This window comes from Typopeltis vanoorti, chromosome 11 (genome assembly GCF_054136105.1).
Source record: "Typopeltis vanoorti isolate ZY-2024b chromosome 11, IOZ_Tvanoo_1.0, whole genome shotgun sequence".
NCBI lineage: Eukaryota > Metazoa > Arthropoda > Arachnida > Uropygi > Thelyphonidae > Typopeltis > Typopeltis vanoorti.
This window is the reverse complement of record NC_143559.1, coordinates 31,469,701-31,485,405: the sequence shown is the minus strand read 5'-3', so window position 1 is coordinate 31,485,405 and position 15,705 is coordinate 31,469,701. Positions and strand designations below refer to the sequence as shown.

Below are 15,705 nucleotides of genomic sequence, written 5' to 3'. Positions count from 1 at the left end.
CATGCTATTTCAAGTAATTAGGAAGCTAAAGTCCCCCATAATAATTACTCAACCTGTACTCATTGTATTAATCTTCTGATGTATGTCTTTGCATCATCCTTGGATTCCACTCACTAACCCACTCTGCATTTAAAGAAGCTGCCTCCTATTCCCTTGCTCACACCTTTCTTGTATAGCTTCAGATAATGACTTGTCATCTCCTGTCATCTTTTCTTCTATTCACAAGGCTCTGGAAATTGCATTTTCTCAATCTGTCTCTTCATATCCCACATTCAAGAGAGACCTGACAGTGAATCAGTGAATCTTCTCTTGATAGGGATATCTAAGATATTCTTATTCCTTTGTAAACCAGGTTTCCAAATCTGTTCATATGTGAACAGTAGGTCCATATTTGGTCTGATCAAAGCCTTATACAAGGGAACCTTACCTCTGCTTTTCCATGTCACCATGTCATTCTCCTCATTGCCATAATCCATTGTGGTGTCCACACAATTTTTGCAATGTGATCCCTATACAAGTTTTATCTGCCACCATTCCTAAATCTCTTGTCTCTTTCACCTTTAAAATTTTCCCGTTAATTGTAGACTCAGCATCCTGCCCTTGCCTACAAGATTTCAAGACTTTACATTCTACAACATTAAACTGGTAGTTCCAGTTATTTGTCCACTCACACAGTATGTTCATATCCTTTTGTAATGCCACAATATCTGCTCTTCCCCCTCCCCCATAGTTCATCCCAACTTTGCATCATCCGTTTGCAGATGATGCAAAGTTGGGATGTACCATCAGTTAAGCCTGTCCCAATATCATTAACATACACATTAATAATGGTCCCAAAACAGCCCTCTGCAGCTCACTGCTTATGCCCTTCCTCTTTTTGGGTACCATTCTCCCATATGCAAACTGCTGATATGCAATCTGTCAGAGGCCTTGAAAAATCCGTGCTCTCCATCATAGAGAATACTGCTATTATAAACCCACCCAATTCTGAACTACCCCATTGTGAAGTGGAACAGTTTTACCTCTTTCCATTCCTTTTGAGCTTGTGTTGTTGCAAGATCCTTGTTAAACATGTATACCATGGCAGCCATTAAGCACCTGGAACATTCACTTAAGACGTGTGGATATGCCATCAAGTCCTGTAGCCTTTTAACATCATGTTTGCTTAATTCCTCATACACCTCTTACTTGCTTACCAGCAGTCCATCCTCTCCTATTCCATAAACACTTAAGCTTCTCATGTTGTCAGAGAAATGAGATGAAATTGAACACCTCAACTATATCCACTACAGCAGTTACCAATTTACTTTCTATATATTTAAAGAGACTCCATAGAATTTTTTTTTTGGCTTGATTTGCTTCTGGTAATATTGCACTTTTGTTATGCTTATCAACTAAATCTCCTTCCTGGCCTGCTATTTGCTCTTCATATTACTGATTATTACCGTTCATCTTGGGCTGCCTCCATAAAGTTTTCTTTTTCGAGATTATATGCTTAATATCTTCATTCCATTTTACTCCTATGTAATTTAGCCTTTTTACTCAGATACTTAGACATTGCTGTGTCAAATATCTCTTGATCAGTGCCTTAGTAACATCTATCTCCTTTTCATCCAACTACTCTTGCCTTGTTATAGCTCCTAGTCCATTTGTTTGTTGATGATGCAGAGCAATAGTTAAAAAAAAGTGATGCAGTTATCTTGCAGGCTGATCTAAATTGACTAGTTTGAGCAATGTGTAATAGATGCCAGTTCATTGTATCAAAGTATAAAGTATGCACTTTGGAATGAAAAACCACAATGACCACAACAAAATGCAACTACAGGCAATGTATTACATAGATGGAACTACACTGCAAGAAATTGATGAGGCTAGGGATTTTGAAGAGATGGTGTACAGTCCAGTTTCAGAAGAGATATTGCAAAAGTGTATAAATCATGTACCTCAAAAAATTAATTGGATGTTACAAAACAATCTATCTTTATGAGGCATTAATATAGCTTCATCTAGAGTACTGTGCACAGATTTGATCTTCTGGATTTCTTGAGATGCTGTTGAGGTGGAGAGAATTCACAGGCTATGAAATTTAGCCTGTAGGTGCAAAAGAAGGATATATCATAGATAACATATAAGTTACTAATATGTTATCTATAAGTTAAAGTGGATGCTAAAGAAATCTTTCAGTGCACAACTAGATGGGCAAGAACAAAATGCCACCCCAATAAGTAGTGTAAAAGTGTGGTAGCACAGATATAAGGAGTAGATTTTTTGTTTGGAGAGTGGTAAATGAGTGAAATTGGTTGTCTTGCCAGTGTATGAGTTTGCCTATCATACCTGTTGTACACAACAGGTATGATAGGTCTCTCCTTAAAGGAAAGATATGATAGGCATTGTGTCCATAATGCCTATCATGGGAGGCTCACACTAACCATTATAATTTTTTTTTTTAATTTATAATATATAATTTTATTGATTTCTAAAATATTTACACATATACAATGATCACCTTGAGTGACATTCTAACTTATAATGCTCACAAAATTCAACACTAAGTGCTGCATATATGATTAATTTTCTACATTGGATTTCAATTAAAATTTTCAATTTTTGCCTCTATATTATGTATTTACAACACATGTTCTTCGAATATTAACAATGAAGATTGTACAAATGTAAAGCTCATGATTTAGATTTAAATGTTTTTTTTTTTTTTTTTTTTTTTTTTTTTTTTTTTTTTTTTTTACATTGCATACATTTGTTACAGTTATTATAATTTTCTGTATAATGAATGACTAATATAATAATTTTTTTTTTATTGTTCTTTCAAATATTTACATATGTACACTGATCATCTATTCAGTATATTATTTAACAAGGTTCAGCACTTTGTGCTACATATAATGAGATTTAAATAGTAATGATAACAGTTTTTTTTTATATATACATATAACAATCATAATAATAATTTACAATTATATTGTTCAGAGTTACATAAGTTGTATAATATTAGATGTTGTGATTTACTATTTTTTTTTTTCAAGTTTGAAAAGGTGTGATTATACAACAGTATTTACACATATGCAATCTAAATATTATGTTTCCTTATTCTTACAAACATACGGTGTAAGCTCATGATTTAGATTTAAATGTTTTTTTTTTTTTTTACATTGCATACATTTGTTACAGTTATTATATACATTGCATACATTTGTTACAGTTATTATATACATTGCATACATTTGTTACAGTTATTATATACATTGCATACATTTGTTACAGTTATTATATACATTGCATACATTTGTTACAATTATTATATACATTACATACATTTGTTACAATTATTATATACATTACATACATTTGTTACAATTATTATATACATTACATACATTTGTTACAATTATTATCTACATTACATACATTTATTTACATATGAATTTAAATTTAATTAATTTAAATATCACATATAAACACTTACATTTGTTTATATGTGATATTTACATTACGTACATTGGTTTACATATAATACATACATTACATACATTGGTTTTCATGTGCGTACATTACATGCATTTGGTTACATATGATACATCTTGGATGAGAACTAATTTCTTTGCTTTCATCCTCGAAGGTTATATGTAAGCTTATCTGAGGATGACACCAGTTGGTTATTATGTATTTTTTTTTTTTTTTTTTTTTTGCTGTGTTGGGAAGCTACGAAATCTATGATTGAGAAATTCGCACGCGCGCACTCACACACACACACACACACACAATAAACTTGGAATGTCTTGATGCGTCGCTGAACTGGAAGCCTGAACGAATATATTGTGTTTCCACGATGAGTCTTTTGACTCCATGGAGGCCTGAAGAATAATAATAATAATAATTAAGTTTGTATGGTATTTTGGGTGCGTGTTTCTTGTTTGTAGTATGTCCTCAGAGATCTTTTCAGGCTATTGTAGTTTGTAAGGTTTCTGTATTCAAAAGGCAATTTGTTTATCATGTCTGGGATGTAGAAGTTTCGCGTGGCCTTTCCGTAGTGATTATTATATTTATATGTGATATAATTAGTAGTCTGAGGTCTTGTTATATGGTATGTATTTCTAACTGTCCTGTAGTTGGCATCAAAATAATGTTTTAGCAAGGCTGCATAGTGACATAAATATTTTGTGTTCTGACATTGCAATGTTTATAAGATTGTGATTTTCTCTTTGTTCCCAAAAGATCAGTTTTGTCATTTTGTACTGTAGCGACATTAATCTATTTAATTTGTAGGGTGCACAGAAAGCATACATTGTTATAGCGTATCTTAGTATATTTTGGCATAGTGCTTTGTATATTAGTGTTTTTAGGCGTATGGGAACTATGTCTTTTAACCTGTAGAGTTTGCCACTTATTGTTCGGAGTTTGTTGTGTAGATGGTTTATGTGGCTATTCCAGTTCATATCTGCATCGAAGTAAATTCCAAGGTATCGTATTGTTTCAACCTGAGTGATTGTAGTGGTTTTGCTGTTCTGTGTGTTTTTTATGTTGGAAAGTGGATGTTGGATGGTTATATATTTGTTATCAACTGGTCGAGTCAGTGGATTTCTGAATATCATTAATTTTGTCTTTTCTGAGTTTAGGTGTATGGAGTTTTTCGTGAGCCAATCTATGATCAGATTTATATCATGTTGCATATTTGTTTGGGCTATGCTTGCATTATTATGGATGGATATTATTGCTGTGTCGTCTGCGTATTGGAATATCTTACCTTTGAGTGGTAACTGATTAATATCGTGCGTGTAAATGTTGAATAGAGTTGGGGAGAGTACAGCTCCCTGTGGCACTCCACAAGTTACTGGTAGCTCTCTGCTTCGGTTTGATCCAATACGTGTGATATGTTTTCTATTTTGGAGGTAGTTTGTAAACCACCTGTGAAGAGGCAAGTTAATCCCACCTACTTCGAAGCTTGGGTTAGCTTTTATGAAGAGAGTGGGATTTAGCCTTCATTATTTGTGTTGTTGCTACTGTTTATGTATGGAATGTAGGCATTGGATGCTAGTGATTTGTGATGTGTATATTAGTGTTAATGGTTTCTTAACTTTGTTGGTATATTTTCCAGAGTTCGTTTTTTAATGTTCTGTAGTTATCTACATGTTTTAACTTTCTTGGTAAGTTGTTGAGTTGTGTGGGTATCTGATGTGATCTCACAAAAGAACTGTATGTGTTGTTGAAGGGCATAGGGATGTAGAGAGTTGTTGTTGTAGGTCGTGTTATACGATATGTGTCTCTGTTGTTTCGATAGATGATGTTGAAGTAATTCCTTGTTAATGTCATGTAGTGTTTCAGGTTTTTAATGCCCAGAATTCTGTGTATCTCCATGTGCTTGTTGGATATTGATTGTTGCATGTAAGGTGTCCAGATCACTGTTGACACGATTTTCCTGTGTAGTGTTTCTAATTTTGTTAGGTGGCTGTTTGATGTATTTGCATAGACTGTTATTCCGTATCTGAGTAGGGATTCGCAGATACCGTGATATAGGAGTTTTTTTATGTTGGGTGGAATAATGTCTTTAACTTGGAAGAGTTTTGCTGCGATGATCCGGAGTTTGGTGTGTAGGTATTCTATATGTTTTGTCCATTTAAGGTGGGAATCTATATAGAGACCGAGGTATTTTGTGTGTGTGTTACAGGTTTGATTTCGGAACATCGGCAGGTATTTTTGTTGTTAATGCAGCGGTATGTGTGACAATGTATCGATATTGATGCAGGGCGTATGATTCTGGTTGTGTAATATCAACATCTGTGTTTTGGTGCCGTTGATTAGAATTGCATTTTGGTGGAAGTATGTTGTGATTTCGTTTAGGTCTTGTTGTGCTTTTCAGAGAGCTGTGTTAATGTCTGTGTGGATTGCTAGTAGTGCCGTGTCATCTGCGTATTGAATAATAATAATAATAATTATAATAATAATAATGGTTAGTGTGACTAGCCATGATGACTCATCAGATTCCATGCAGATTCTTGTGAATAATAATAATAAAATGGTTAACAATTGATATTATGTCTGTTCTCACTGATATGATGAAAGTGAGGATCAAGAAGGAATTTCTCTCTGATATTAATGGTTCCATTATCCAAATACAGGAGATATTTAGACCAGAATTCCAATTTTCTGTTATTATTTCATCATAAAAATCTAGTCATCAATATAACTAAATATATTTTAAATCTATGAAATATTCTTTAGGTTTAAAGATATGCACAAAGACGTAAAAGTGTTAACTAAGCATACCAGTTTTGGAGGCACTGATATCATGAGGTAAGTAATGCTCTCTTCTTTGTCTCTTTATTATTATTATTATTCAGGCCTCCATGGAGTCAAAAGACTTATCGTGGGAGGTCCTTCCTAAGAACATAAAGTCTGTCAAGACTCATCGAGGGGAGGTCCCCCCCTAAGAAACACGAAGTCTATCATATCACTAATTAAACTCCTTGACCGTTCTCGTTCTCACCACCCCATCAGGCAATGCATTCCACGGTTCAGCCACCCTCCATGTAAAGAAACTACTCCTCATCTTCTTATGGCCTCTTGTCATCACTCCTTCCTGCTGTTCAACCAAGTGAAAGAACTATGATTTTTTTTTTTTTTTTTTTTTTTTTTTTTTTGTGTGTGTGTGTGTGCATATAGATCCATGAACATTTCAATTAATATAAAAGGCTGGAAAACTAGGATCTATGCATTAAATATAGGCAGTGCTCATTCAGCTGAAAACAAAAACCATTCTCGTATAAGAGATTCTTATAAATGAGGTGACAGTCTTGACTAAGAATACTCTATTTATACACACATTATTTTTAATAAAAATAATCCATACTGCATTGAGCTATTTACAATTACTTAGCATCTTAGACTGATAACATATCACAATTCATGCATTGCCTGAAAAAAATTTTTAGTTTAAGGCGCACTCTTCTACTTTTACAACATTAAATAATAATAATGAAAGAAAACAAAAGTACGAAACATAGAACTGGTAGTGGTCAGAGAGTAGTGTTACTATAGGGTAGATTTCAGAGAGTGCTTGACCTGGTAACTGTATCTGAGATTTGACTGTAACGAATATGACCACGTTGGCACCAATCGGTGAGAGTGATCATAGGGTCTTGACTTGGGAGGTGGCTAAAGGTGTGGATTTTACAATTAAGACGGGGTACATGTGGAATTATCGGGCTGGTAAGTATGTCAAGCTTAGGAAATTGATTGGTTCTGTGCCATGGCATGTACAACTGCAAGGGCTAGAAATTGATAGTGCATGGGAGGCGGTAAAGAAGTGTTTGCATGAAGCAATGGCTGACTGTATGCCTAGAGTCCGAATAATAAATCAAGTAGGGGTTAAATGGATGAATAACACCATTAAGCTTGAGCTGCAAAAAAAGAAACAACTATGGAGGGAATTCAAGGAGAAAGGTGACCTGCAGGCACATGAACGGTATAAAGCGCAGTCCAGAAGGGTAATGAGTGTGGTAAGAAAAGCTTACTGAAAGGTGACTGAAACAAAAAAGACAAAAACTATTGAGATCTTTCTGAGCAATAAATACAAAATGTTATATTCAGGCAATGACAATCAAGGAAAAGAAGGGGTAGCTATAGTATTCAACACTAAATATGAGGCTAATCTTCTTGAATGGCAGGAAATTTCAAGTAGAATGATGTGGGCAGATAGTAGAATGGGGAACTGGACAAAGAGACATATCTGCCTATGGTCCCACAGAAGGTTTGCTAAGATAGAAGTGGAGGAATTTTTTGAGGATTTAGAGAAAGCAATTGACAGAATGAAAAATTAAAAGTTGGTCATTGTTTGTTATCAAAATGACTGTCAGACATCCAAAAATATTTTGGGAAAATTTGGAGAAAAGAGCAAAGCTAATAATAATGGCAAATACCTGTTGGATTTCTGCTCAGAACATGGACTGGTTATAACTAACATAATGTTCCAACATAAAAATGTGCACAAATTCACATGGAGAGAAGAGGCAAGGAATAAGAAAAGTCTCATTGACTATGTTATTGTTGATAGCGAAGTTTTCTCCATGCTGTAGGATACCAGAGTGTACAGAGGATTTGAAATTGGAAGTGATCACCATTTAGTCTTGAGCAGGATAAAATTGAATTTCATATTGATAAGAAGAACATGTAAGAAAGTTTTAAAATGAATAAAAGTTGAGAAGCTCTCAGATGTGGCTATGGGGGCATGCAGTGCATGCGGGCACCGTGACGAAGGGAGGTGCAGCCGCCGGGGCATGGTTCATAAGTTCATTTTTAAAAAACAAAATTTTTCTCATAAAAACAAAAAATTCTTAGAATGATCAATATTAAAATAAATAAGGTCAGATACACTGAATAAAAATTTTTAAAAATTGTACATTGCCGCCTCTTTGATCAGCTGGCTGTTTACAATTTTGCAGCGAGAACAGGCTAAATGCTTGCCTCCAGGATGTTTTGTCTAATGTAGTCTATCTAAAGTGAAACAGTGAACGGTTTTTATGTGCAGAAATGAATTTTCGTACAAAACATATGTTGCTAGTTAACCAGTCATATAGTACGCATCTCAGTAGGCTACTGACAGTAGCGCAGCGCAGACTGTTATTTCGTCTCTGTGTCATGTTGTGTAATATGGTACTCATCTTAGTAGGCTACCGACAGTAGCACAGTGCAGCTATTATTTGGTCTCTGTGTCGTGTTGTGTAATAATTTCTTGTGGGTATAAAGTAGAAATGGAATCAAAAATTAAAAAAAAGTTATCCGATGAACAAAATCATAAGTATCATGCTGCGAAAGAAGCAGCTATTAAGAAAAAAACTGGGGCTCTTAATAAATTTGTTAAAATATTAAAATTTAGAAGATCCAGGTGAATCGAGAATATTAATGAAAAATTACGAGTTGTTTTAATTGAAATGGGCCTGTTCAAAAGAAAAATATAATATATCCCAGAGATACATATGGTCATAAATTTGGCGACACATATTATAATAGAAAAATTAAAAACGGGGGGGCTCGTGCCAAGATAATGGCTGATTTATTCTGAAACTTTAAATTCTGGTTTTTGGTTTTGTTGCAAACTTTTTGAACCTACTGAATCAAGTAGTCTTGTAGAAGGTTATAACGATTGGAGAAATGTAAGTACAACTTTGCATAGGCATGAGACTAGTTTAACTCACATAATAAATTTCTTAAAATGAAAGGAACTTGATAAAAATTAAAAAAAAACAAAACCACTATTGATTGCCAGACTCGAAGCATGTATGAAATGGAAAAGAAACATTGGATGAGTGTTTAAGTACACTTATAGAGTGCTTAAGAACACGTTTAAGGCAATCTTTTAAAATTAGTTGAACTGTTTGTGAAGTTTGATCCCTTATGGAAAATCATGTTGAAAGGGCCCTACAATGACACAATAGAGTACACTATTTGAGTAAAGACAGTCAAAATGAAATATTGGAAACTATAAGTAACGCAATCAGGGATACAATTTTATTATCAATTCGAAAATCTAAATATTATTCCATTATTTTAAACTGCACACCTGATGTAAGTAAAACAGAACAAATGGCCATTATTATTTGCTTTTTTTCCTGTGACAATGGAATTGTCAAGTTCAGGGAAAACTTTTTAGGTTTTGCAGATATATCATATTCCACAGGACATGGTTTATGTGCAACAATAATGGAACAACTGGAAAAATGGAACATTCCCATTGAAGACATGTGATGTCATGGGTATGATAATGGGGCAAATATGAAAGGGAAAAAATATGGGCTCCAAAATTTGCTTTTGAACAAAAATCCTCGAGCTTTTTACATGCCATGTGCTGCTCATACTCTAAATTTAATCATTAACGATGCACCAAAGTGAATGCAGATACAATTAGTTTCTTTGCAATTATTCAAGAAATATACAATTCTTTTCATTCGCTTACAAATTTTGGGCAATCCTTTTAAAGTTCATAAAAAATTTAACATTGAAATAGCCATCAGAAACGTGATGGGAAAGTAAAATTAATGCAATCCACCCTCTACGATATTAGTTAGGAGAAATTTACGATGCACTTTTTGAAATTTTAAATAATGAAAATTTTAATAAAGAAACTCAGCATGAAGCACAAACATTATTTGCTAAAATAAAGGACTACAAATTTATTTGTTCTCTTATAACTTGGCATGATTTAATAGAATAAACCCTGTGAGTAAAATGCTTCAAGACAAAAATATGAACATTACTCTTGCTTTAGAATGTATCAAAAACTTAAAAATATTCTTACAAGAGTATCGATCAGATACAAATTTTAAAGAAGTTCTAAAAACGGCAAAAAAACTGAGTGAAGAGGTGGATGGAGAACAAGAATGGAGAAATAAAACTGGTACGGAAGTTCAACGATGAAAGAAGACGCGACAATTCGATTACGAGCATCATGATGAAACGTCACAATTGCCAGAAGATAAATTTAGAGTGAATGTGTTTTATACACTTCTAGACGTTGCAATGTGTTCGTTAATAGACCGTTTTGAACAACTAAAAACACATGATAATTTCAATTTCTTGTATAGATTACTACAAATTAATAACGAAGATTTATGAAAAAATTGTAACGATTTAGAGATTCTCTTGAAGGATGGCGACAATAAAGACGCAAATGCAATAGAACTATATGAGGAGTTATGTGCTTTCCAGGATATTTTTTGGAAGGATAATTTAAATATTCAAAGCCCTTTCGATATTCTTAATTTTATTGTGTCCAATAATTTATCTTTCCCTAACTTTTCAATGGCTTTAAGAATACTATTAACCTTACCTGTTAGAGTAGTGAGCGGTGAACGTTCCTTTTGCAAGTTGAAATTGATTAAAACCTACTTAAGAACAAGTATGTCACAAAAAAGCTTGTTAGTTTGGCATTAATAGCTAAATGATATATGTGCGGAATTAGACATTAAGGCCATTATTTCTAATTTTATGAATATGAAATCAAAAACCCTAAAATTTTAATAAAAATATTTCAAATACCATATTTTCTGGTGTATGGGACACTTTTTTACCTTAAAAATTCATCTTAAAAATGCAGTGGGTCTTATATAATGAAGGTAAAGATTGTTTCCTCTTTTCAAAGTCATACACACTCCCTTTTATGTTCCAAGATCTTTGTAGGCGGTTATTGGTGCAATCAAATTGATGCGTGACCTTCTCGTGACGTCTAGCGTGTCATTGGCTAAGAACTTGGTGTGGTCAGAAGGAGATTTTGTACAATTTGCGTAAAGAAAAGTGCGTGGAATGTGGAAAAATTGCGAAGTGGCCAGAACTAGAGACCAAAGTTTTGAAATGGGTGCAAGAAAATCGGCAAAATGGCATTGCCATTTCAACAAAAATGATTCGTACACATGCAGTCAAAGTAGCTTGTGAGTGTAACATTGAAGATTTTAAAGGTGGTGCATCATGGTGTTACCGTTTCATGAAACGCAGCGGACTTTGTATGCTTTATCAAAACAAAAATCAGTCAAAAAACGCCAAAAGAATATGAAGACAAAATTATTTCTATATTATAAGAAATTAATGATGATAGAGAAGAGTCAGATGACAGTGATGTGGGTTTTGCGGGTTTCTGAAAGGTCAGTTTACTATTAAAAATTACCTATTATTTTATCCATTTTTTTTTTAAATCATACAAAGTCCGCTGTGTTTCATGAAACGGTAACACCATGATGCACCAACTTTAAAATCTTCAATGTTACACTCACAAGCTACTTTGACTGCATGTGTACGAATCATTTTTGTTGAAATGGCATAAATGGTATAAAGTTTAGGTTTTTTCCAGAAAATTGTATTAAATTTCTTGGGTGTGTCTTATACATAGGAGCGTCTCATACACCGGAAAATATGGTATATTTATGCAATTTAATTTATTTTTTGTTATTCTGTAAAGATGTTATTTTTTAAATACTTATATTAAATGTTCTAATTATTTCTGAATTATTTTCTTATTTTTTCATTTATCTTGAGTTTCTTTTATTTTCCTAAAAGATAGTTCCACTTATAAAAACTATTAAAAAATTTTTACAAGTTACTAAGAATTTAGTAACTTTTAAAATGCAAGAATTTTTTAAACTTTAGTTCAAATAAATTTTAACTTGAATTAAAATTCATTTTAATTTTGTTAGCGATTCGGGTCGGTGAAAGGGCTATAATCCCTGTATCATTATATTCAATGATTAAAGTGAAGTGGCTTTATCAAAATTTGCTTTAACGTTTGAGAATTTTTTGAATATTTGAGTTTTTAACGATTATCCTGCTTGAATATAGTTAACACCCCCAATTCATTACATTCTGACACACGCCCGATCGTTACAGGGGCGCTTAGATAGAAATTGCATGCTTGCGGCAAAGACCCTAGCACTGGTTCTGGTCCCACAGAAGGTTTGCTAAGGTAGAAGTGGAGGAATTTTTTGAAGCTATATGATTATATGGAGGTTTTTGAGGTTATATGGAAATTTATTGGCAAGCCCTGAAGAAAACACTGACTAATTCAGCGAGAGGGACATGTGGTGAGGTTGTCTGTAAGGATAGAAAAATCAGAACTCCACGGTGGACACAGGAAGTTAAAGAGGCAGTGAATGAAAAGAAGGAAGCATATCAAAAGTTCCTGGCAAATAAGTCATCTTGTGCTCTCAGAGAATACAGAGACAAATGTAAGAAAGCTAAACACTCTCACATCATCAATGATGCACAGCTGACTTCATAAAAGCTGTGGTTCACATGCTGAATGCATCATATTAGTAAGATTGAACAACTCAGCATATGCAGGTACTTTTTTGAGTATTATTACTATAAAACTAGCTAAACAAAAGTCATGGGCGGACTTTGGTAAGAACATAGAAAATAAATATCAAGAAATGGCAAGATGTTCTAGAGGTATTCAAGATATTGTTGAAGAAGCTCAGAAATGGATGAAAAAGTGCTGTAAAAGCAATTAGAGATGATAAAGGTGACATGAAAAGAAGAGAAAAAGATATCCTTGAAGTATGGAGTAACTACTTAGAAAAATTGCTAAATGAAACAAGCAGTGATGACAGCACAGTGATAAAAAAACACTGACCAGGCATGCAGTCAGGAATACATATCCATACCTGAAGTAGAAAAAGCCATCAAAAGCCTTTCCATGAAATGTGGAAAGGCAGCTAGAGTTGATGATATTTGACCAGAAATGCTCAAGTATGGAGGTATAAAAGTCTTACAGTGGCTATGCACTGCATAGTTCAGAAGGCCTGGACAGAGGGATGAATTCTAGATGATTGGAGTAGAGCTCATAGGATCCATATATAAAAAGGGAAATAAAACTGAATGTGAGAATTACAGAGGTATTTCTCTACTGAGTGTTCCTGGTAAGATATATGCAAGTATACAATTAATCCTTGTATAACGCGGTACTTATACAACGTGGTTTCGATATAACACGATCTACAAATTGTAGTAACCCTTGTTGAACACAGTACTTATACAACATGGTTTTGATATAAGACGGTCTACAAACTGTAGTAACCCTTTATCTTTTCATATATTTTTCATCGCACGACTTAAAAATCAAATTTTATCTTCTTTAAATTTGCGTCTGCCCATATTGTGTATGTAATTATAAGTAGCAAATTTATATCAGGGGTTTACCGTATAAAGTATTTATTGTTGAAAATTGTCTTCGTTTTCTGCTAGGAAAGTGCATTAAAAATCATAAGTGTGTTAATCGCACTCTGAGCACTTTATTTTTTGGTGAGTTACATACAATATGTAATGCTTTTTTTTTAATGTAAAAAAAAATTATTTTTATAATAATGGCCACTTAGAGCACTTTTGTGATATACGCATTTGTTAATAGGGATAAACCCACCCACTGTAAACTGCCAAGGTAACAATTGAACAAGACTGAAGATGCATTCGGTTTTGATCAGCACATGAGACTCGACCTTCGCGAACTTCTTCATAAGTGCTCCAATCTCTTCAATAGTGAATTAATTGATGGGGAAATAGATTTAAATGAGGAGGAACTAGTACAGTTAATAGATGACATTGAACCAAATGGCAGGGAAAGTTCTGCCAAAGATTCTGATTGTGATGAATCTGTTAAAGAATTCAGTTTAAAGAAATTAGCAGAAGGATTGGACTTGGCAAGAAAGTTATTTTATGGATAAGCATCCAGGAATGTGTTAACAGAGCTAATCTCAGGTGGTATGGTCACTTATACAGAATGTGAGAGGAAGGATTAGCAAAACAAGTGTTCTCTGCCAGGTTGGCATGAAAGCGACCTAGAGGAAGACCAAGATATAGGTAGATTGATAATACAGTAAAAAGAGCCTTAGAAGACAAAAATATAAGACCTGATAATGTTGGAGTCTTGACAGGTAACACACTGATTTGGAGGAAAATTGTAGATAGGAAGTTAGTAATGATGTAAATTTTTCATGTAGTACTGTATCGTATGTATAATGTATCATATCCTGCATATATCAGGATATGATATATCAGGAATTTGATGATGATGATGATTTCAATCAACACTGATAATTTAATCAGTGTTGATTGAAAGGAAGAGATAGTGCATGGAAGCAAGAAGAGTGAATTTATTGAGCTTATGAGGGATAACTTCCTTAGGCAGCACTTGATGGATTCAATATGAGGTTTTAGAGTTTTGGATTTAGTAAAGCTCTATACTCGACTAGCATCAATACCATGGACTGATGAGTTGCAAGGAAATGAGGATTAAAGATCATATGATTAGTTATAAAGCATATAATGCAAGCACTGCACAACTGTATATGAAGAGGTATGTGAATAATTAGAAGTAGTAATAAAATAGATTAACAATTAAATAAGCACTGTTTTTAAAAACAGCATTATTTTTCAGCCTATCTTTGTACATTAATAACATTGGTAAACATTAAATTCATCTCTGAATAAATGGAATGAAGTGTATTTAATGATGTTGAATTGATAAATTTCTTTAATCTTTTCCGAACATCAATTGTTCTTGAATAATATGTCCTTTAATTGTTATTACATTATGGGTAACTGTGCAATATTTAATGGCCACTATATTTTATTTTCCATTGCCTATTGTAATGTTTTAAAATAAGTAAAGAGTAAGTGAGACTTGCATCTTCGCTTGCCTTAACTGCATGACCAGTCACATTGGATGAAATATATCAGCAAACCTTACACTCTCCATACATATGTTATTTCAGTGGTATCTCAATGGGATTTAAGTTTCACTGTACACTTCACATCAATATTTTGGTCAATGGGACATCCAAGATATTGTATCATGGTTTAGTGTTGGTTAACATATTGGAAATATTGGTAAATGGTAAAGGTGGATAGGTATACTTTGTAAGGAGTAGCATGGCATTGTAAAAGATAGGTCCTGCTTTAGTAATTTATTTGCATTTTATAATAAAGTGAACAACTGAAGTGGATAAAGAAAATGGCCACACCATGTTATTGCTGGAGTTTGCATGGAATACTATTACATTATATTAGAGAATGAATATGAGGCTGGTTGCATGAATAGGCCATAGTTGACAGATATCAGAAGGTGGTTTATGGTGAAGTGGAATCAAGGTGAATGAAGGTGATTAATGGAGTGCCTGAGGACTCATCTAAGGCCACTACTCTTTAATTTGT

General features: G+C 33.6%; 1 protein-coding gene across 3 annotated transcripts in view; it reads left to right on the top strand.

Annotated features, from left to right (window-relative positions):
* LOC150101414 (uncharacterized) overlaps window positions 1–15,705 on the top strand; it is a 510,839-nt gene that overhangs the window by 339,595 nt on the left and 155,539 nt on the right. For 2 of the 3 annotated variants that reach the window (XM_090400453.1, XM_090400455.1), the window contains exon 10: window positions 6,235–6,306. The exons of the other annotated variant lie outside the window; for it this stretch is intronic. In XM_090400453.1, the coding sequence (XP_090256579.1) occupies window positions 6,235–6,306 (72 nt within the window). The remainder of the gene's footprint in view (window positions 1–6,234; window positions 6,307–15,705) is intronic. 3 annotated transcript variants of the gene reach the window in all.